The sequence below is a fragment of a genome, unplaced genomic scaffold, assembly GCF_019419815.1.
Source record: "Pyrus x bretschneideri cultivar Hongxiangsu unplaced genomic scaffold, Pyrus_bretschneideri_v1 Contig32, whole genome shotgun sequence".
NCBI lineage: Eukaryota > Viridiplantae > Streptophyta > Magnoliopsida > Rosales > Rosaceae > Pyrus > Pyrus x bretschneideri.
In genome coordinates, this window is record NW_025999635.1 from 32,345 (window position 1) to 55,570 (window position 23,226).

General features: G+C 36.0%; 1 protein-coding gene across 28 annotated transcripts; it reads left to right on the forward strand.

The window, feature by feature from the left end:
- The first annotated feature begins 344 nt into the window (after positions 1–344).
- Positions 345–22,777, forward strand: LOC103958411 (probable LRR receptor-like serine/threonine-protein kinase At3g47570). Of its 28 annotated transcripts, none has more exons than XM_048590685.1 (9): positions 349–770; positions 1,114–1,167; positions 1,271–1,364; positions 1,599–2,161; positions 3,446–3,509; positions 3,829–3,890; positions 4,648–4,776; positions 18,992–21,681; positions 22,125–22,777. In XM_048590685.1, exons 8-9 carry the CDS (start codon positions 18,999–19,001, stop codon positions 22,550–22,552), a joined length of 3,111 nt encoding a protein of 1,036 aa, XP_048446642.1. In that variant the 5' UTR covers positions 349–770; positions 1,114–1,167; positions 1,271–1,364; positions 1,599–2,161; positions 3,446–3,509; positions 3,829–3,890; positions 4,648–4,776; positions 18,992–18,998; the 3' UTR covers positions 22,553–22,777. The 28 variants fall into 28 exon arrangements, 22 of the variants coding, with proteins under 22 accessions (XP_048446642.1, XP_048446647.1, XP_048446651.1 ...); XM_048590690.1 differs by having other exon boundaries at positions 3,451–3,509; XM_048590694.1 differs by lacking the exon at positions 3,829–3,890.
- Positions 22,778–23,226: the final 449 nt, after the last annotated feature.

A 23,226-nucleotide genomic window follows, 5' to 3' on the forward strand; every position in this document is an offset into this window, starting at 1 on the left:
TATCCACACACAGCCCATACAGATAATGTGGTTCTCTAATTTTTCTTTACTAGTTTGGAATAGTAAAATTAACGGTAAAAATAAACAAATTAATGAAGGTATTATAACAATTGAAAATATATATTAAAGGCTTAACTCTGTTTTTTATTAAAGCAGTTTTTGAAAGTAACCTACATATTGTTTTTAAAAATTATTGTCTGGGAGCCATTGATTTAAAAAAAAACAACATATTTTACTTTTACCACACTTTTTTACCGCTTAACTTTAAAGTGAATCAATTTTTGATGAAAAAAAGTCAATACCATATATGACCTTAATAAGTTGAAATACCAAAGATAAACCCATAATTCTCCGTGATGAGTCTGAAGACACGACAATTTCTCGACAAGGAGGGCAAAACTTCAAAGTCAATTACTCAATCAACTCATTCGGTAGTATCAAAATTCAAGCATGTGCGATCTGCCAAGAACACAAATATTGACGTCCATTTATTAAGCAAGTGGTGGTGATTTGCGATCTGCCATGGTCTACACGCAAGGGAGGAAAATTAATTGTATTAAATGAGTCCACGTTATCGTGACATTCCGGTCTAAAAATGCAACTTTTCCAGTTGTTCGGTCTCTCTTACTATCTTCTCTCTTCATCTTGCTTGCGTCTGTCATCGTCGTGTTCTCTTCGCGCCTTTGTTGCTCTTCACTTCTTCAGTCGTTTGGTCTCTCTTGCTATCTTCTCTCTTCATCTCGCTCAGTCTCAAACTGGATAGTTTTGCGGTGAGTTATTCCAATCTCTTATCTGGAACTTTATTTTTCTAACTGTATGGATTGTGTTTTGTTGAAGTTTATATATAAGAAACTTTTAATTTTTCTGGTTTCAATTTCAAATCAGATTCTGTTATGGGTTGTTATCAACCATTGAATTGGTTTTGGAGTTTTCGTTTGATCAGAGAGATAGAGTGTTGTTTTGGGTGAAACTTTTAATCGGTGAGATTTTTAGTTAGGCTATGTTGTGGGTTTTGGCCAATTTCTAGCGTGTTTTTTACAAGCCTTGAATTTTGTAAGGACTGTTTCATTATTTAGAGAGGTAGTTTGATCCCATTGACGAATTTTTTCATAGCAGCTTCAAATCAACCTCTCTCCTCTCAGTCAGGTCACTCTGTTTCTTCTACAGGTATATCTATGTATACAGTTATGTACATATATATAATCGATTTCTACTATACGTTTACATCTATCGAATGAAAATTGATTATTTTTTATTTGGGTTTCTGAAGTTCCAGGACGAGTTCGTCGCAGCCAAAGTTGATACTTTTGATTCCAAAGTTGCCTCCTTTATATCTCACAAAGCAGTGCCGAAATTCTCACAAGGTATATTTAGAAAGAAAAAAAATTATTGATTTTTACTAGTAATTTTAATATTTTTTTTTCATGATTTTCTTATGAAATTTGGATTTTTGTGTGTTTGGATTTGACTAAAGTCTTGATTTATCAGTAAGTTTGTGTTTCTTTCTCGATTTTTTATGAAATTTTGACTAATGGGGTTTTGTTAAAATTTTGTATTTCTCTATGAGTGATGCAAAGTGGTTGTGCTTCATGTTGTAGTAACCTCGGGTGCATAATTGACTTGATCTTTCATTGTATTTCTCTATGAGTGATATAAAATCCATCTGAAGAAGACACGGAAGAAGAACCATTGATAGTTGCACATTTGTGTTAGATTTGATTCAAATTGGTGGATTTGGGTAAGAAACTAAGAAACCCCAAAATGGATATGCATGTGTTTCTCTTTGTAAGATATATGGGATTGAGCAATTTTGAGAGTGTGGCTAGCTAAGGAAATAGAGAAGGAATAATTTTTTTGTTTGGGATCCAGAGTTTACTGTTTACTGCGAAGTTGCTTTCTCTTGATTTTTTGTTGTTTTAATATTTTTGTTCATGTATTTGAATGCATTTTTTTTATTTATTTCTGCCTATTTATCTAAATCCCTATTCAATTTGTTGGAATTCATCAGAGAGTATTGGGTCTAGTCATTTCCTTTTAATTTTTCAGGTTTTTTTTTTTTTTTTTTTTATTTTTTTTTATTTTTTTCCCTATTGAGGAGTTGTAGATGTCCATGTCAGATTCATAAGGAAAAAGAACCATTTTTCTGGATATATTAAAACATGTAAGAAATTGTTCTCTACTAACATATTAAGAAAAAATAGAATTTTTCCAGTAAATTTGTTCTCTTTTGTTTAAATAGTTTAGGCAATATGGACAGATTACTTCAAAATTCAAATTGAATGATGGTTTATTGGTGTGAATTATGTTACACGTTTAGTTTCTTTTAGTTTTACTATTCTGATAGATGTGTATGTATTAATATTCAATTTATCCCTATTCTCTTATGGTGTTTACTAAACTGTTGTGCACTATTGCTGCACAACCTCTGATGGTTCCATTGTTGGGCAAAATTTTGAGATAAAATTTAATTACAAAATAAAAAACTAGATTGCTACACAGACTTTGATGTTGTTTTCATATTTAGTTGTTTTGTAACTTGGTTGATTTGGGTTTGTACAGTTTTTTTCTTTTTTTTTTTGGTGGTCTTGGAGGCACTGGCTTGCAGGTTTTCGAATGTTAAATTGTTTACTCCTTGCCATAATATATTCTACAATAACATGTTAACAATTGTTTTAGACAACATGATCTGACCCCATTTCCAAAGCCAAATAAAAAAAGTAATGATCAACTCACATGTTAAAAAAAGTAAATTGTAGAAATGGTTTTTCACAACTTTAATCAAAATGGAGCAATGATCCCTCAACTAAAAAACCATTACCATTGGTCCCTCAACTTAACAAAATGTGTAGCTATAGTCCTTTTCATCAATTTCGTCAAAATTTTGTCAAAATAAGTTATGTTGGAATAACCATTTATATAATAAGGGTCCATCAACTCATCAAAGTGTGTACTTATGGTCATTTTTGTCAATACGTCAAAATTTTTGTCAAAACGAGTTATGTTGGAAGAACCATTGCTACAATTGGGTTAAAGTTAAAGTATCATTTCTCCAGTTGAATTAAAGTTGAGGGACCAATGGTTATGAATTTTTAGTTGAGGGACCACAGCTGCACGTTTTGATGAGTTGAGGGTTCAATGGTAATGTATTTTTAACTGAGGGATCATTACTCTAATTGAGTTAAAGTTAAGGGATCATAGCTACACTTTACTCTTAAAAAAATTATAAATTTAAAGAACATAGATTAACCACCACTGCATGCTTAGTTTAACACAGATTTCCTCCACTTGATTGCTAAGAAAATGTTCAGAAACAAAACAACTTAATTTTAGTGCTATTGTCGTGATGGATGCTATATTTTGACTAGCTTATTAAGTTTTGGATAACTTATGAATTTAAGGTCTTCAGTTTTAATATTTAAACAGCAATGTGTGTGTTGATTTTCAGTGCAGTGGTTAAAGAAGAGTACAAGAAAAAGTTCTGTTTATTTCTCCATAAAAGATTAAGAAAGGTGAGTTGGACATAGAAGATGGAATTTCAACTTTGAGTTTTAACTCTTTACTATTTATTAGGAGTTTTAACAAAAAGTCTGCGATACTATTCATTTTAACAAAAAATTACATTTTTACACTAAAAAATCAAACATGGTACTATTCACTTTACCCTTTATTTTGTCCTTATCGTTAAAACTCTAAATTTTCAAACTCTTTTCATTAATTTTCCTTTATTTTTTTATTCAGTCTTTGGCAAGCCATTATACATAATAACATAACTTAGCATTTACCAAACAATTAAACATGTAACATAACATTTATATTTTTCATTTACAGTTGGTAGCCACGAATTAACTCACTATCAACTTTATACCAACATTGGAGCGTGCCTTAAAAGTGTAAGTCATATTTTTTAGAGAACTTTAACGAAAAACTCCCGGTATTATTTACTTTAATGAAAAATCACATTTTTACGCTAAAAAGTCAATTCTGGTACTATTCACTTCACTCTTTATTTTGTCATTATCATTAAAACTCAAAGTTTTCATGTCATTTTCATTAGTTTTCCTTATTTTTTTATTCTATTTTATAAAATGAATGAAGTTCTGAAGTTTTTGTCTTATGAGACTTAGGTAATATGTATCATTTTATAGACATAACACATGCAAAAACAAAAAATTGTAAGCCGCATCCATGAAACATTTTTTATGTAAAATTTTTCTAACATTTTAAGTTTAAGGAATATTGATGCCTGAAATCCTATCATCAGTTTTTTCCATCAAAATTTTTCAATCGGTTGAGTTCTTTTCAAATATGTATAATTTCTTTGTGCAACGTCTCTTTTAGTTTTTTGGTCAAGCATTTTAAATCATTACCAACTATTTAGTAAAAGTAGTTTTATAGCAAATGCTTGAGCTTCTTGGAATACCTGTTTTAAAAACAAATGGAAAGACTGAAACTATATATAGAGTTAAATGGCGACAGTCAACCAGATTTTTCATGCAATTCCAGTCAGTATCAATATCTTAGTCATTTAACTATTAACACATATAACATGATAAAAATAAATTTTCCGAAACCTAGCATGCCGTACAATGTCTCAAAACATATCTCGTATATATCGTAATCACTAGTGAATGTCCAATATCCCTCCAGGCCCCGTGCCAGCTCCCCATTCCTATGCTAATTGCCAGAGGAAAAACATTTTCAGGCCCTATGCCAACATCGTACCCTTGCCCGTGCCGAAATCTATCCCTTTTCCCGTAGCGGAATAGGGACCACTAGGTAAGTACAAAACTATTGAACATACATTTATTCAAAAGGCAACTTCATAGTATAAAGTCATCCATCATCTATACTATAAAGAGGTGTTCCAAACGTGTTCTAAATATTATATCGTCATCCATAAGATATTCTATAAAAAACACGGGTTATAGGAAAAATAGTAATAATTCAAACTAGCCTCAATAAGCATGTTATCTAATAAAATGTAATCATTAAATCATACTTTTCATGTATGCATTTTTAGAAGGGGTCCACTCACAGTACTTCACTGTTGAAAAGCCACACCACCTAGCGAAGAAGGAAACGTCACAAATAATTGCCCCTAAGCACATAAAGGGTACAATTAATAAAGCTTTATCCAAACGATTTAATTTGGGAAACAGACGTTGAATTACCCTAAAAAGGGTCCCAAGTAAATTTCGTAAAAGTTCAACACGGGAATATTCTAGAGAATATTCCTCGAAAGGTTCCAAGAATATCCTTGGAAGGTTTCAACCAGGTTTAGGGCTTAGGGTTTGGACTTGGGTTAGGTTTAGGTTTAGGTAGGCTGGGCTTAGGATAATGGGTTAATGGGTTAAGGATTTCTAATTTAAAATGGGTTTAAGGGCTGAGTTATATGAAGTTTGAGCTTGAAAGAGGTTTTGGGGTAAAAAGGTTAAACGGGCCAAGGCCCGAGCTTGGCCTAAGATCAAAAGGGCCTAAGGCCCGAGCCAAAACGGCCTAATGACCTGGGTTTTGAAAGGTTTAGACCTGGGGATCGAAGTGGGTTGGGCTGCCCAAAGGGCCGAGGGTCTCCATGGCCCAAGGGCCTCGCAGGTCACCGGATTATACGAAGAAGAAGGCCCGAACATGACCGAGAACTTTTCTAGCTCTGACGGAGCTCGAAACAACACCATTTAATGCAAACCAAATACCAAAATGAAGCCCGTGAAGCAAGGAAGAGATCTATACCAATTTCAAGGTGAGTGGTGGTCAGAATTGGCCGAAAAACACTGCAACCATCAATCTAGTCATCGAGAAACTAGGAAAAGCTTCCCCAGAGCTATCTCTGCATTCCAACATCTAACTTATAATCATCATAATCTAACCTTAACAACAACTAAAAAGGTCTAGGATGCTTGCCTTGGTCAACACACACGGAATCTCGTCGGAGAAGTAAGAGCACTATGTGCACAGTGCGGTGCAAAGAGAGAGAGTGTGTGTGAGATCGCAGGGTGGCAAGGGGGATAAGGGTGATGAAGATATGGTGGTTGTGTTGATTGTCTATATGTGTGTGTGTTGTATATGTAGGATCTCGCCGGAGAGGAGAGCACCAAGAGAGAGAGAGAGATAACTGGGAGTGGGTCGGAAAAGAAGAAAGGGAAGTGAGGGAGATAAGTGAAGTGCCACGTGGCAGCAAAGACAGGGAACCGGGGACACAAAAACAGAAGGTAGGGCTCACCAATTTAGATCCAAAAACAATTTTTAAATAAAAACCCAAAACTATTTTTAAAATCAGGGGTGGGGTGTAACGTATATGACTTTGTTATAAATACGTCAAAGTTAGAGAGATAATCTTTACTAGTGACAGAAGCGAAGCAAGTGTAAAATATTACACTATAACTATAACACAATAGGATGACAAATAAGGGAGGTAGGAATAGATAATGATGTTATTGATCTTTCCTTTCTTTCTCTGTATTTTGATTGCAGTCGAGTGCTCTATTTATAGAACAACTCGCATTATTACATTTTGAAATTTACATCACATGACTTTAAAAACACAATCCTTTTGTTTCCAAAGTCTACATCACATTTGTGGGCATTGAAAAATTTGTGTGTGGGCATTCATAACAATGCCAATGTTTTCAACACTCCCCTTTGGATGCCCACATATCAACATCAGTTGCCTCATTAAAACTTTGCTTGGAAAAACCCAGTGGGAAAAAACCATAACAAAGGAAAAAGAGTACAACTTTACTTGGATTGTTGATATAGTGTTACATATGCTTATGTTACCTCGTTAAAACCTTGATATGAAAACCCAGTGGAAAAAATTCTAATCGAAGGAAAAAGAGTACAACATGCATGTATCATGGATGCTCCCCCTGATATATATCTCCCCTTGATTCCTCATTCTCCAAATTCAGCTATTTGGTATCAACGTAATCCGATACTTTGCACTATCTTTTGAAACATGCACTTTGATAGAGATTTGGTGAACAAATATGTCAGATTTTCTTTGGAATGGATTTGCCTGATTTCAATTACTTTAGCCTTTTGAAAATCATGTGCACTGAAAAACTTTGGAGATATGTGTTTAGTCTTATCGTCCATTGATGAATCCTTCCTTTATTTGGGCAACACATGATGCATTATCTTCATGAATGACAGTTGGAGTGTCCATCTTTGAAGGTAGACTATACAAATTTCGAATATGATGGATCATTGATCTTAACCAAGAACATTCACAACTTGCTTCATGTAAAGCAAGTATTTCTGAATGATTTGAAGATGTAGCAATTAATGTTTGCTTTGTTAAGCGCCATGAGATTGTTGTATCTCCATTCTTGAACACATATCCAGTTTGTGAGTGGGCTTTATGCGGATCAGAGAGAAAACCAGCATCTGCATATCCAACAAGGATCTAGTCATTTGTGGATTTCTTTGAGTAAAAAAGACCCATGTCTATTGTCCCACAAAGGTATCGCAATACATCTTTGACTTCCTTCCAATGACGAATTGTTAGAGCAGAGCTATACCTTACTAACAAGTTGACTAAAAAAGCTATATTTGGTCTTGTACATTGTGCTAAATACAATAAAGCACCTATTGCACTCAAATATGGTACTTCTGGACTGAGGACTAGTTCATCATCTTCTTTTGGACGGAATGGATCTTTCTTAATGTCCAAAGAAAGAATGACCATTGGCATGCTGAGTGGATAAGCCTTGTCCATACCAAATCGCTTCATGATTTTTTCAATGTAAGTTGATTGGTGGACCAAAATTCCACTAGCATAATGCTCAATCTGCAGGGTGAGACAATATTTTGTTTTTCCAAGGTCTTTAATTTCAAATTCGCTTTTCAGATATTCATTAGTTTTATTAAGCTCTTCAGGGTTTCCAACTAGGTTTATATCATCGACATATGCTGCCACTATAGCAAATGACATTGTTGATATACCCTTCTTTGATCAAATACTCACTGAGACGATTATACCACATTCGTCCAAATTGTTTTAGTCCATACAATGATCGCCTTAATTTGATTGAGAGTATACCTCGTGGTTTGTTAGTTGTTTCAGGCAACTTAAGTCATTTTAGGACTTTCATATATATATATATATATATATATATATATATCAGTATCTAATTCTTCATATAAATACGCGGTGATGACATCCATAAGTCACATGTCAAGTTTTTCTGAAACCATTAAACTTATTAAGTAACGGGACGTAATTGCGTCTATTACAAGGGAGTATGTCTCCTCATAATCAATTACAGGTCTTTGTGAAAAGCCTTGAGCAATGAGGCTTGCAATCTTGTTTTTCTCATTGCGTTTTATTGTGAATACCCATTTGTAATCCATGTGGTTTACACTAGGTGAGGTTTGGACTTCTGGTCCAAAAGAATTTCGTCTTTCCAAGGAATTTAATTCTGCCTAAATTGCATCTTTCCACTTAGGCCAATCCTACCGCTGCTTGCATTCATCAACAGAACGGGGCTCAAGATCATCACTTAATATGATTTCAGTGGCTACTGCGAATGCGAACATATCATTGATGATTATTTAATTCCGATCCCACAATTCATTAGTATAAGCATAATTTATGGAGACTTATTTGCTTTCATGTACCTCTGTTTCTTTAGGTACATGTGTCTCATCAAGGATTTTTTTTTTTTCTTGAAAGTATAGAATCATGAATTGTGGATGTGTCATTCATTTTTTTCTTTTTGAATAATCTCATTTGGATTAAGTTGTGCCCTCGTCTTTCTTTTTCAAGAGATTGAATCTTTTGAACCTGGTGGTCTACCACGCTTCAGGCGTACACCAGATGAATTATTCGCTGCCACTTTATTTTGTCCAACAGAGACATTAATTCTTGCAGGTGCATTTGCAACTGGTAAATATGATTTTGTCACTTTCATAGTATCATTAAATGCATCTGGCATTTGATTGACAATACTTTGAAGATGAATGATCATTTTCACTTCATTTTCACATTGAGTGCTACGTAGATCAAAATGAGATAAGGTGGGAACAACCCATGTCAGCTCTTGCCGTTCTTCTGGAACGGTATTTTCTCCCCTTAACGACAAGAAGACTGTCTCATCAAAGTGACAATCAGCAAAATGAGCTGTAAACATATCACCTGTCAAGGGTTCCAAATATCTAATGACAGATGGTGAATCAAAACCTACATAAATTCCCAATGTGCACTAAGGTCTCATTTTAGTGCATTGTGGTGGTGTAATAGGTACATAAACAACACAATCAAAAACTCGTAAATGTGAAATATTTGGCTGATGCCCAAACACGAGTTGTATTGATGAGTATTGGTGGTTGGCTATAAATCTCAATTGAACCAATGATGCAGCATATAAGATGGCATGTCCTCATACAGAAATTGGCAATTTTGTTTTCATAAGCAGAGTGTGAGCTATTAACTGAAGCCGCTAGATCAATGTTTTTGCTAAACCATTTTGAGTATGGACATGAGGAACAGGGTGTTCAACATCAATGTTCGATGTCATGCAGTAATCATCAAAAGTTTGAGATGTAAATTCACCAGCGTTTCCAAGTCGGAATGACTTAATGGGATAATCTAGGTATTGTGCTCGCAACTTAATTATCTAAGCAAGAAGTCTCGCAAAAGCTACATTCTGAATAGATAAGAGACAAACATGTGACCATCGGGTAGATGCATCAACCAAAACCATAAAATATCGAAATGGTCCACAAGATGGTTAAATAGGCCCACAAATATCCCCTTGAATTCTTTGCAGAAATGATGGAGATTCAGCATCAACCTTTAGTTGTGATGGTCTAATTACCAACTTCCTTATAGAACAAGCCTTGCAAAGATTATCATTTGAGATATCAATGTGTCAGCTCAATAATGGATGTCCATTATAGTTGGTAATGATTCTACGCATCATGGTAGATCCTGAGTGACCCAGATGATCATGCCAAAACATGTAAACTTTTGAATCAATGAACTTCTGGTTCATGACAGTATGCGATTCAACTGTCTTTATGTATGTATAATACAATCCACTCGTCAAACCACGCAACGTCTCCAATATACGCTTTTGGGTATCATTGGAGGTAATGCATAGATACTCCACATTTTCTACACTTTTTGTTTCAATGTGATTTCATTTAAATGTATGTCTTTAAAACTCAACAAATTTCGAATAGCGTACAACGCATTCTGTATGGACAATATTGTTCCATTTGGTAACATAATCTGGGATTTCCCAGAGCCTTCAATCACATCTGATTGCCTTGATATTGTTGTTACCTTTACTTTTGTAAGCATCAATCGTGAGAAATATTTTCGATCTTGAAGTATTGTTTGCATGGTTGTGTTGTCTGGAAGATAAATATCTTCGCTATTTCTCATGTTTTGAGAATGATTATAGTTTTTATCCATGCTCTCTGAGTAAGGAAATCACAGTTAAAAGCAGGTTATAACAGGAAATTTAAATGTCACTTTTATTGAATCTAAAATGCTAGTTTTAAACTACAAGTTCAGTACATCAAGCATAAACGATTTAGTCGAACCAGTATACTTCATTCCCCCTTTCCACAATGAAGTTTGAGACATCTAGGTGAGTTATGTTCAACTGCCTTGATAAGTCACACACTGGATCAAGTATATCGATTGATTTAGCCTAGTTGAGAAAATTGGTTTCAACACCCTTCTCTCTGAAGGATACTTGATACATATCCACCAGATGTTTTGGGGTACGACAAGTACGAACCCAGTGCCCATTGCCACCACACCTATGACATGCTTCTTCAGAGTTTCTGGGAGCATTGTTTATATGAGCTCTGCCTTTGTGGCGATTTACATTTTTAAAGTTTAGGCCTGAATTATGCCTTGGAACCTGGTTGTGAAACTGGACACCATGATTCTTGCCTTTCCTGTTCTATCGTCCTCACATGTGGCCATGTCCTCGTTTATAATTATTGCCACCAGAGGATGTGGCGTTCACTTCGAGGGAAGTAGTATTTACTTCTGGGAATGGTGCATATCCAGTAGGTCGGGAATGATGATTTTTCAGCAGGAGCTCATTGTTTTGTTCAGCAACCAGAAGCACAAAGATCAGCTGGTTATATTCAGTGAAACATCGCGCTTTATATTGCTGCTGCATGAGCACGTTAGAGGCATGAAAGGTGTTGAAAGTCTTTTCCAGCATATCTTCCTCAGTGATGGATTCCCCACAAAGTTTCATCTGGGAACTAATTTTTGAACATCGCATAATTGTACTCAGCCACTGATTTGAAATCCTAGATCCTTAGGTGAGTCCACTCATAATGAGCTCTTGGAAGAATCACCGTTTTTTGGTGATTGTATCTGTTTCTTAATGTCTTCCAAAGAGCTAACGGATCTTTAATCGTTAGGTACTCGTTTTTTAGTCCTTCATCAAGATGGCGACAGACAAAGATCATGGTATTCGCCTGATCTTGAGAAAATGCAATGTTCTCCTCTTTTGATTATTTCTGCAAGATTCCCCTCCTCCAAATGGATCTTGACATCCACTACCCAGGTAAGGTAGTTTTTCCCAATAATGTCTAGGGCAACAAAATCAAGCTTTACTAAGTTTGCTATTTTCTTTTCTTAAAAAAAAACTGAGATGTGTAAGAACTTGCAAGAATATGTAATCTTGGGGATGTAGTGTTAGAACTTATGGTTCTTACAAATTCTTCATTTTGATCTTCAGGCCAAAATGATAAGCACTCGAAACTTCTAGCTCGAGATTTACATGATGAATGAGAAGGGTGATTGTACTGCACCATTCTCATAACATAGGATAGGCAATTATTCCACACCACTCTAGTAGCAGGAAAATTGAAATACGCAGAGTAGGGTGGACGATTATACCGCACCATCTAAAATTGCAATGAAATTAAACAACAGGCAAATTTAAATATGCAGGGTATGATGGGCGATAATACCGCTCCACCTAAAATTTGCAGTAAAATTAGATTTGTAGTCCAAGATAGGGAATGATATCGCACCATCATGAATTGCAGTAAGATTTGTAGTTCAAGATGGGTGATTGTACCTCACAATCTTGGATTGCAATAAAATTAACATAAATAAACATTGGGTTAGTAATCAAGATCTACACCAAACAAGAAATCAAAGATATATGTAACTGTTACGTTGAGAACTAAAAGTAGGCATTGTACAAACAGTTATTCGCGAGGGTATATCCAGCAGTTGAGGCAGAGGAAGAAGATGAATAGTAAAATTCTCAGTGGAAACATTTTTTTTTTTCCTTTGGACAAAGAGAAATGATTTCTTTCTGCGAATAGAAATGATGAATGGTTATATTTAGAGAATCGTGCTGATAATGTTATAACCATTCCTCATTTCTCTTTACCCAAATAAATCATTTCTCTTCATTGAAAGAAAAAAAAAAGTTTCCTCTAAGGATTTTACTGTTTATCTTCTTCTTCTGCCTCAACTGCTGGATATACCCTCGCAAAGAACTGTTTGCACCATACCTGCTTTTAGTTCTTAACCTAACAATTACATGTATCTTTGATTTCATGTTTGGTGTAGATCTTGATTACTAACCCATGTTTATTTATATTAATTTTACTGCAATCCAAGATGGTGCGATACGATCGTCCTATCTTTAACTGCAAATTTAATCTTACTGCAATCCATGATTGTGCGATATCATCGCCTATCTTGGACTGCAGATCTAATTTTACTGCAAATTTTAGGTGGAGCGGTATCATCGCCCATCATACCCTGCATATTTAAATTTGACCTGCTGTTTAATTTCATTGCAATCTTAGGTGGCGCAATATAATTGCCCACCCTGCTTTGCATATTTCAATTTTCTTGCTACTAGAGTGGTGAGGAATAATCGCCTATCCTATGTATGAGAATGGTGCAGGTACAATCGCCCTTTTCGTTTATTATGTAAATCTCAAGCTAGAAGTTTTGAGTGCTTATCATTTTGGCCTAAAGATCAAAATGAAGAATTTGTAAGAATCATGAGTTCTAACACTACATCCCCCAGATTACATATTATTGCAAGTTCTTACACATCTCAGTTTTCTTTCAGAAAAGAAAATGACTAACTTGGCAAAGCTTGATTTTGTTGGGTTGGATATTACTGGGAAAAACTATTTTACCTGGGTAGTGTATGTCAAGATCCATCCAGAGGCAGGGAATCTTGCAGAAACAATCAAGGAGGAGAACAGTTCATTTTCTCAAGATCTGGCGAAGACCAATTTTTATCCGTCGCCACCTTGATATAGGACTAAAAAGTGAATACCTAACGGTTGAAGATCCGTTAGCTCTCTGGAAGACATTAAGAAACAAATACAATCACCAGAAAATAGTGATTGTTCCAAGAGCTCATTATGAGTGGACTCACGTAAGGATCCAGGATTTCAAGTCAGTGGTTGAGTACAATTCTGCGATGTTCAAAATTAGTTTCCAGATGAAACTCTGTGGGGAAACCATCAGTGAGGAAGATATGCTGGAAAAGACTTTCAAGCACCTTTCATTCCTCCAACATGCTCGTGCAGCAGCAATATAAAGCGTGAGGTTTCACTTAATATAACCATCTAATCTCTGTGCTCCTAGTTGCTGAACAAAACAATGAGCTCTTGCTGAAAAATCATCATACCTGACTTACTGGATCTGCATCATTCCTAGAAGTGAATGCTACTTCTCTTGAAGTGAACACACATCAACTGGTGGCAATAATCATAAACGAGGACGTGACCACATGCAAAGACGGTGGAACGTAATATACAAGAATCATGGTGTCCAGTTTCACAACCAGGTTCCAAGGCATAATTCAGGCCCAAGCTTCAAAAATGTAAATCGCCACAAAGGCAGAGCTCATATAAACAATGCTCCCAGAAACTCTGAAGGAGCATGCCATAGGTGTGGTGGAAATGGGCATTGAGCGCGTACTTGTTCTACCCCAAAACATCTGGGAGATCTGTATCAAGCATCCCTCAAGGAGAAGGGTGTTAAGACCAATTTTTTCGACCAGGCTAAACCAATGGATATACCTGATCCAGTGTGTGACTCATCAGGGCAGTTAAACACAACCCATATAGATGTCTCGGACTTCATTGTGGAAATAGGGAATGAAGTATATCGGTCTGACTAAATTGTTTGAGTTTGATGTATTGAACTTGTAGTTCAAAACTAGCATTTCAGATTTAATAAAAGTGACATTTAAATTTCCTGTTATAACTTGCTTTTAACTGTAATTTCCTTACTCATAGAGCATGGATAAAAACTATGATCATTCTCAAAACATGAGAAATAACAGAGATATTTGCCTTGCAGACAGCGCAACCACGCATACAATACTTCGAGATCGAAAGTATTTTTTAAGATTGATGCTTACAAAAGTAAAGGTAACAACAATATCAGGGCAATCAGATGTGATTGAAGGCTTAGGGAAAGCATAGATTATGTTACAAAATTGAGCAATATTGTCCATACAGAATGCGTTGTACGCAACTAGATCTACTCGAAATTTGTTGAGTTTTAAAGACATATGTTTAAATGGATATTACATTGAAACAAAAAGTGCTGAAAATGTGAAGTATATATGCATTACCTTCAATGATACCCAAAAACGTATATTAGAGACTTTGCGTGGTTTGACAAGTGGATTGTATTATACATACATAAAAACTGTTGAATCACATACTGTCATGAACCAGAAGTTCATTGATTCAAAAGTTTACATGTTTTGTCATGACCGTCTGGGTTACCCAGGATCTACCATGATGCGTAGAATCATTACCAACTTTAATGAACATCCACTATTGAGAAGACACATTACTATCTCAAACAATAACCTTTGCAAGGCTTGTTCTCTAGGGAAGTTAGTAATTAGACTATCACAACTAAAGGTTGATGTTGAATCTCTATCATTTCTACAAAGAATTCAAAGGGATATTTGGAGGCCTATTCAACCATCTTGTGGACCATTTCGATATTTTATGGTTTTGGTTGATGCATCTACCTGATGGTCACATGTTTGTCTCTTGTCTACTCGAAATGTAGCTTTTGCGAGACTTCTTACTTAGATAATTAAGTTGCGAGCATAGTTCCCGGATTATCCCATTAAGTCAATCCGACTTGATAACGTAGGTAAATTTACGTCTCAAACTTTTGATGATTACTGCATGACATTGGGCATTGTTGTTGAACACCGTGTTCCTCATGTCTATACTCAAAATGGTTTAGCAGAAACATTGATCAAGTAGCTTTAGTTAATAGCCCAGACTCTGCTTATGAAAACAAAATTGCTAGTTTTTGCATTGGGACAAACGATCTTACATGCTGCATCATTGGTTCGATTGAGGCATATAGCCAACCACTAATACTCATCAGTACAACTCGTGTTTGGGCATCAGCGAAACATTTCACATTTACAAGTTTTTAGTTATGCTGTTTATGTACCTATTACACCACCATAACGCACTAAAATGAGACAGTGCAGACTAAGAATTTATGTAGGTTTTGATTCACCATCTATCATTAGATATTTGGAAACCTTGACAAGTGATATGTTTACAGTTCATTTTGCTGATTGTCACTTTGGTGAAACAGTCTTCCCGTTATTAGGTGGGAGAAAAGACCGTTCCAGAAGAACGACAAAAGCTGACATAGGTTGTTCCCACCTTATCTCATTTTGATCAACGTAGCACTCAATGTGAAAATGAAGTGAAAAGGATCGTTCATCTTCAAAGTATTGCCAATCAAATGCCAGATGCATTTAATGATGCTAAGAAAGTGACAAAATCATATATACCAGTTGCAAATGCACCTGCGAGAATTGATGGCCCTGTTGAACAAAATAAAGTGGCAGCGAATGATTTATTTAGTGCACGCCTAAAGCGTGGTAGACCACTAGGTTCAAAAGATTCAGCCCTTCGATAGAGAAAGACGAGGGCACAACTGAATCCAAATGAAATCATTCAAGAAGAAAAAATGAATGACACATCCACAATTCATGATTTTGTACTTTCAGAAAAATAAAATGTCCTTGATGAGACACATGTACCTGAAGAAACAGAGGTACATGAAAACAAAGAAATCTCTATAAATCATGTTTGTACTAATGAATTGTGGGATCAGAATGAAATAATCATATATGACATGTTCGTATTCGTAGTAGCCACTAAAATCATATTAAGTGATGATCTTGAGCCCCGCTCTCCTGATGAATGCAAACAGCAGCAAGATTGGCCTAAGTAGAAAGATGCAATCCAGGCTGAATTAAATTCCTTGGAAAGGCGAAATGTTTTTGGACTAGTAGTCCAAACCCTACCTGGTGTAAACCCCGTGGGCTACAAATGGGTATTCACAAGGAAACGCAATGAGAAAAACGAGATTGCAAGATATAAAGCACGACTTGTTGAACAAGACTTTTTGCAAAGGCCTGTAATTGATTATGAGAAGACATACTCCCCTATAATAGACGCAATTACGTTCCGTTACTTAATAAGTTTAGTGGTTTTAGAAAAACTTGACATGCGACTTATAGATGTCATCACCGCATATCTATATGGAGAATTAGATACTGACATATACATGAAAGTCCCAGAATGACTTAAGTTGCATGAAACAACTAACAAACCACGACGTATGCTCTCTATCAAATTAAGGCGATCATTGTATGGGTTGAAACAATCTGGACGAATGTAGTATAATTGTCTCAGTAAGTATTTGATCAAAGAATGGATATCAACAATGTCAGTTGCCCTTGTGTGATCATTAAGAAATCCAACTCTGGATTTGCTATAGTGGCAGTATATGTTGATGATATAAACCTAGTTGGAACCCTTGAAGAGCTTAATAAAACTGCGGAATATCTTAAAAGTGAATTTGAAATGAAAGACCTTCGAAAAATAAAATTTTGTCTCGGCTTGCAGATCGAGCATTGTGCTAGTGGAATTTTGGTCCACCAATCAGCTTACATTGAAAAACTCCTGAAGCGATTTAATATAGACAAGGCTTATCCACTCAGCATGCCAATGATCATTCGTTCTATAGGCATTAAGAAAGATCCATTCCGTCTAAAAGAAAATGATGAATTGGTCATTGGTCCAAAAGTACCATATTTGAGTGCAATAGGTGCTTTATTGTATTTAGCATAATGTACTAGACCAGATATAGCTTTTTCAGTCAATTTGTTAGCAAGGTATATCTCTACTCCAACAATTCGTCATTGGAAGGGAGTCAAAGATGTATTGCGATACCTTCGTGGAACAACATATATGGGTCTTTTCTACTCAAAGAAATCCACAAATAACCAGATCCTTGTTGGATATACAGATGCTGGTTTTCTCTCTGATCTGCATAAAGCCCGCTCACAAACTGGATATGTGCTCAAGAATAGAGATACAACAATCTCATGAAGCTCAATAAAACAAACATTAGTTGCTAGATCTTCAAATCATTCAAAAATACTTGCTTTACATGAAGCAAGTCATGAATGTGGTTAAGATCAATGATCTATCATATTCAGAATTCATGTGATCTACCTTCAAAGACAGATACTCCAACTGTCAGTCATGAAGATAATGCAGCCTGTGTTGCCCAAATGAAGGAAGGATTCATCAAAGGTGATAAGACTAAACACATATCTCCAAAGTTTTTTAGTGTACATGAGCTTCAGAAGGCTAAAGTTATTAAAGTTAGACAAATCCGTTCCAATGAAAATTAGGCAGATTTGTTCATCAAATCTCTACCAAAGTGCACGTTTCAGAAGATAGTGCATAGTATCAGATTATGTCGACTTATTAAACAGCTAAATTTGGAGAATGCAGAATTAGAGGGAGATATATATCGAGGGGAACATCCATGATACGTGCATGTTGTACTCTTTTTCCTTCAATTAAGATTTTTCCCACTGGGCTTTTCCTATCAAGGTTTTAACGAGGCAACATAAGCATATTTAACATTATATCAACAATCCAAGTAAAGTTGTACTCTTTTTCTTTTGCTATGGTTTTTTCCCACTGGGTTTTTCCAAGCAAGGTTTTAATGGGACAACTAATGTTGATATGTGGGTATCCAAGGGGAAGTATTGAAAACATTGGCATTGTTATGAATGCCCACACACAAACTTTTCAATGCCCACAAATGTGATGTAGAATTTGGAAACAAAAAGATCGTATTTTCAAAGTCATGTGATGTAAATTTCAAAATGTAATAATGCGAGTTGCTTTATAAATAGAGCAGTCGACTGCAATCAAAACACAGAGAAAGAAAGGAAAGATCAATAAGATCATTATCTATTCCTACCTCCTTTATTTGTCATCCTCTTGTGCTATAGTTACAGTGTAATATTTTACATATGCTTCGCTCCTATTACTAGTAAAGGTTATCTCTCTAACCTTGACCTATTTATAACAACACTGTAACTACAGCACAAGAGGATGACAAATAAAGGAGGTAGAAATAGATAATGATGTTATTGATCTTTCCTTTCGTTCTCTGTGTTTTGATTGCAGTCGACTGCTCTATTTATAGAGCAATTCGCATTATTACATTTTGAAGTTTACATCACATGACTTTGAAAATACGATCCTTTCGTTTCCAAAGTCTACATCACATTTGTGGACATTGAAAAATCTACGTGTGGGCATTCATAACAATCCCAATGTTTTCAACAGACTTTTAATTGTTTGTATAAATTTCTTTTTATCCCCAGCAGGACGATCTCATAGTGTTGTTTAGCAAATATTCACTACGTCTGCATCATGACAAATTGCTTGTATGCACCCATTTATTAATTAAAATTTATATACTGCAATGTTCGAAATATAATTATCCATCAAATTTATAATCCCGCAGCAATGCGCGGACATCACTCTCTAGATTGTAACTACATTTTTTTTTTTTTTTTATGCACTTGCGTAACATACTAACATTAAACTTGGTTTTTAAAGTGGACCAAAATATATAATTTGGTTTCTGATTTACTTTGTGTCTTAGAACAAAGATGGAGCATACATATACAAATGGCAAGCTTGTTTTGTTCAAATTCCTGCATGGCTTCATTGTTTTATGTATGATGAGCACCTATCCAGAATCTGCCACACTTCCCAGCCCTACTCTGCTTGGAAATGAATCTGATCGCTTGGCTTTGCTAGACTTCAAGAAAAGAATAACTGAAGATCCTTTCGATGTCATGAGCTCGTGGAACCGTTCCCTTCATTTTTGCAGTTGGGTTGGAGTTGAACCTGAAAGCTCAGAAGTTGGTAGGCTCCATTCCACCTTCCATTGGAAATCTCACTCATCTTACTGTAATCAATTTGAATGGCAACAGCTTTCATGGGGTAATTCCTCAAGAAATTGGTCGTCTTCGAAGCCTACAATATCTGAACCTATCTCGCAATTCTTTCCACGGGAAAATCCAACTAATCTGTCGCACTGCACACTGCTAAGATTTCTCAATATTGAATTCAATTCGATTACTGGGCCGATTCCAAAACAGCTCACTGCATTGATAAATTTAAATATTCTAGCAATTTCTCGTAACAATCTCGGTGGAACCATCCCAGGTTGGATAGCGAACTTATCTTCTTTGGGGACTCTTTATCTCGGGAGAAACAATTTGCAAGGAAGCATACCAAATGAGTTGGGGCATATGGCAGGCTTGGTACAATTCTCAGCTGAGGAGAATAATCTATCTGGTATGGTCCCTTCTTCATTCTATAATATTTCCTCCATACGTATTTTCAGTGTTGTTGATAACCAGTTGCATGGAGAGCTACCACCAAATATTGGCACTATGCTTCCTAACCTCGTAGAAATTTCTTGGGGTATGAACAATTTCACTGGAAATATTCCAGTATCTTTGTCAAATGCTTCTAGACTCCAGGGGATTGATTTTGCAGGAAATAAGATCACCGGGACAGTCCCTGGTGAAAATCTAGGAACCTTGCAAAGCTTAATTTGGCTGAACCTTGAACAAAATCACTTGGGAATCGGAAAATCTGGTGACCTGAACTTTATCAGTTTCTTAGCTAATTGTACTAGTTTGGATGAGCTGGGTCTCCAAGGTAATAATTTTGGAGGAAGAATACCAATATCCATATCCAACCTTTCGACCCAAGTAGATTATCTTACTTTTGGGCAAAATATGATACAGGGAAGCATCCCTAACGGCATTGGGAATCTTATTAACTTGGCCATTCTAGCAGTGGAAATTAACCATTTGCAAGGTAGTGTCCCTAATGAAATTGGGAAGCTTCAAAACTTAGTGGAACTGTATTTGGATGGTAATGAATTTTCTGGGCCAATCCCGCCATCCCTTGGTAACATCACTTCCCTGACAAAGCTTTACATGCAGAGTAGTGGGGTTGAGGGAAGTATACCTCTAACTCTTGGAAACTGCCAAAGTCTGTTAGTACTGAAACTTGGTGATAACAATCTAACAAGCGCCATACCTACAGAGCTTACTCGGCTTTCGTCTCTCTCAATCTCTTTGAATCTGTCTTCCAATTATTTGACTGGTTCGCTGCCTGTTGAGGTGGGTGATTTAATTCATCTCACGGAGCTAGATGTATCAAGAAACAAGTTATCAGGTGAAATCCCAAGCACCCTTGGCAGTTGCACTAGTTTGGAGCGCTTGTATTTACAAGGTAATGACATGGAAGGAATGATTCCTCAATCTCTTAAAGATTTAAGAGGCTTGGGAGAACTAGACATTTCAAGCAATAAGTTATCTGGACAGATCCCTGATTTCATAGGAAAGCTTAAAGCTCTGAAGTATCTTAATCTCTCATATAATGATTTTGTGGGTGAGTTGCCTAAGGAAGGAATCTTTGCAAATGCCAATGGTGTTTCTGTTCTTGGAAATCATAGGCTCTGTGGTGGTATCCCACAATTACATCTGCCTCCATGCTCCCAGAAAAATAACCATTCATCTCGAGGATTACTTTCCTCAAAAGTAGTCATCCCTACAACTTGTGCACTAGCATTCATATTTGCTCTATCATGCTTCTTTGGTGCTTGTTCAATGCTGAAAAAGTCAAGAGGTAGACCAACAACTTCACGTTCTTACAAGGATTGGAAATCAGGTGTTTCCTACTCAGAACTCGTTGAGTCAACAAACGGGTTCTCAGTGGATAATTTGATTGGTTCGGGAAGTTTTGGTTCCGTTTATAAAGGAGTAATTCCTAGTGATGGAAGGATAGTCGCTGTTAAGGTATTAGACCTTCAACAACAAGGAGCGTCCAAGAGTTTCATTGATGAATGCAAAGCTTTAAGGAGTATAAGGCACCGCAATCTTCTCAAGATCATAACAGCATGCTCAAGCATTGATAGTCAGGGTAAAGATTTCAAAAGTTTAGTTTTTGAGTTCATGGAAAATGGAAATTTAGACTCATGGTTGTATCCAAGAGATGAGGAGCAACCTTCAAGTAAGAGATTGAATGTTATCCGAAGATTGGATATTGCCATTGGTGTTGCTTCTGCATTAGATTATCTGCATCACCATTGTGAAATCCCCATTGTTCATTGTGATCTAAAGCCGAGCAATGTACTTCTTGATGAAGATATGGTAGCCCATGTTGGAGACTTTGGTTTAGCAAGGTTCATCTTGGAAGCATCAAATGATCTCTCCCTCAGTCAAAGCTTGTCTGCTCAACTAAAGGGTTCAGTAGGCTACATTCCTCCAGGTATGAGTTGCTGTCATTTGTGTTTCCTCTTCCTAGTAACTTATGACTAAATCCAACTATTGTCTCTTTTGATATACATGATTGGATAGGAATAGATAAGATACTATTTTCAAGGTATGTTGAAAGAAAAAATGCAAAAAATTGCGACCAACTTAAAGGTAAGAGAAGGACCCAAAATCGGAGTACTAGAGGGGAGAAGTTTCTTAATGTTTGAAATACCTTCAAAATTAAAAATCATTCTAATCTACCTCCAGTAGGCCTTGAATTTAGACAGTTATCCCTTCCAATCTAATAATTTCTACCAAACAAGCCCCAAAACTCTATTTATGAAAAGTTATTACTGCTTGCTTTTACTGGAAAGAAAATAATATAAAAATTTGAAATATGATATCAATTCTAAAAGTAAATTGCATATTACATTTTATTGTATGTATGTCTGGCAGAATATGGCACGGGAGGCCAAGTTTCCATAATGGGAGATGTTTATAGCTATGGGATACTGTTGCTAGAGATGTTCACAGGAAAAAGACCTACGGATGACATGTTCAATGATGGTCTAAGCATTTACCAATTTGTAACCATGGCTTTGCCAGACCGAGTGATGGACGTTGTTGATCCTTCATTACTCATCAACCTTGAAGGGGATGGTGATGTTAACGATGACGGACACAATATTGCCATACTACAAGAAAGAAGTGCACCCAGAGGTAACAATCGTGATCTAGTGAAAGCAAAAAAGTTTGAGGAATGCTTGGTTGCAGTTATGCAGATAGGGCTCTCTTGCTGTGCAATATCACCAAGGAAGCGGATGCTTATGGATGCGGTTGTAAGAAAAATGAGCTCAATTAGAGACTCGTACCTTAAAGTTTAAGAAGACTTAACAAGGACAATGCATGATGTGTTTGTTAAAGAAGGACAGAGTTCCATATATGTGGCTTGAAAATTTGTAAGCACCTGATAAACCAGTGATTATGCAGTTTAGAGCATTTGTCAAAAGTCATGTATTACTATTCCAAATGTGAAGAACTTGTTGGGATCAAAGTTTTCTCTGAAACTTTAGCCATTATTAGCAAAGATAAAATCTTTGTATTTCTAAGCTTATGCACAAACTCTAACTTTATGCACAAACTAACTTTCTCTACAAAAGCAGCAGACGCAGTCTCCTGTATATATGGATTGAAATGCCACAGTGCATACGTATTGAACATTTCTTACGAGGAGGGATTCAAACTTGAGCCCAAGCAAAGTAGGCAGTCCACCATTCCAGCATTGGCTACTGATAAATTTTTCTTTTTCAGATGGTAGTATTCTAAGTCTAACTTAAAAGAGGATGGGGAGATCCAAACTTGAGTGTAAAAAGCCAGATACAATGTTGTAGCCAACTAACCTAATCCAACATCTACCATTGCGCACTCAGACTCACATATTGATTTCTATGTTTGGACTCATATTACATTTTATCACCGTGATTTTAATATTTCAATTTGGACACTAGGTTTTATTCTTTTAACAATTTTAGTATCAAATTATCATAGAGACTGGCCA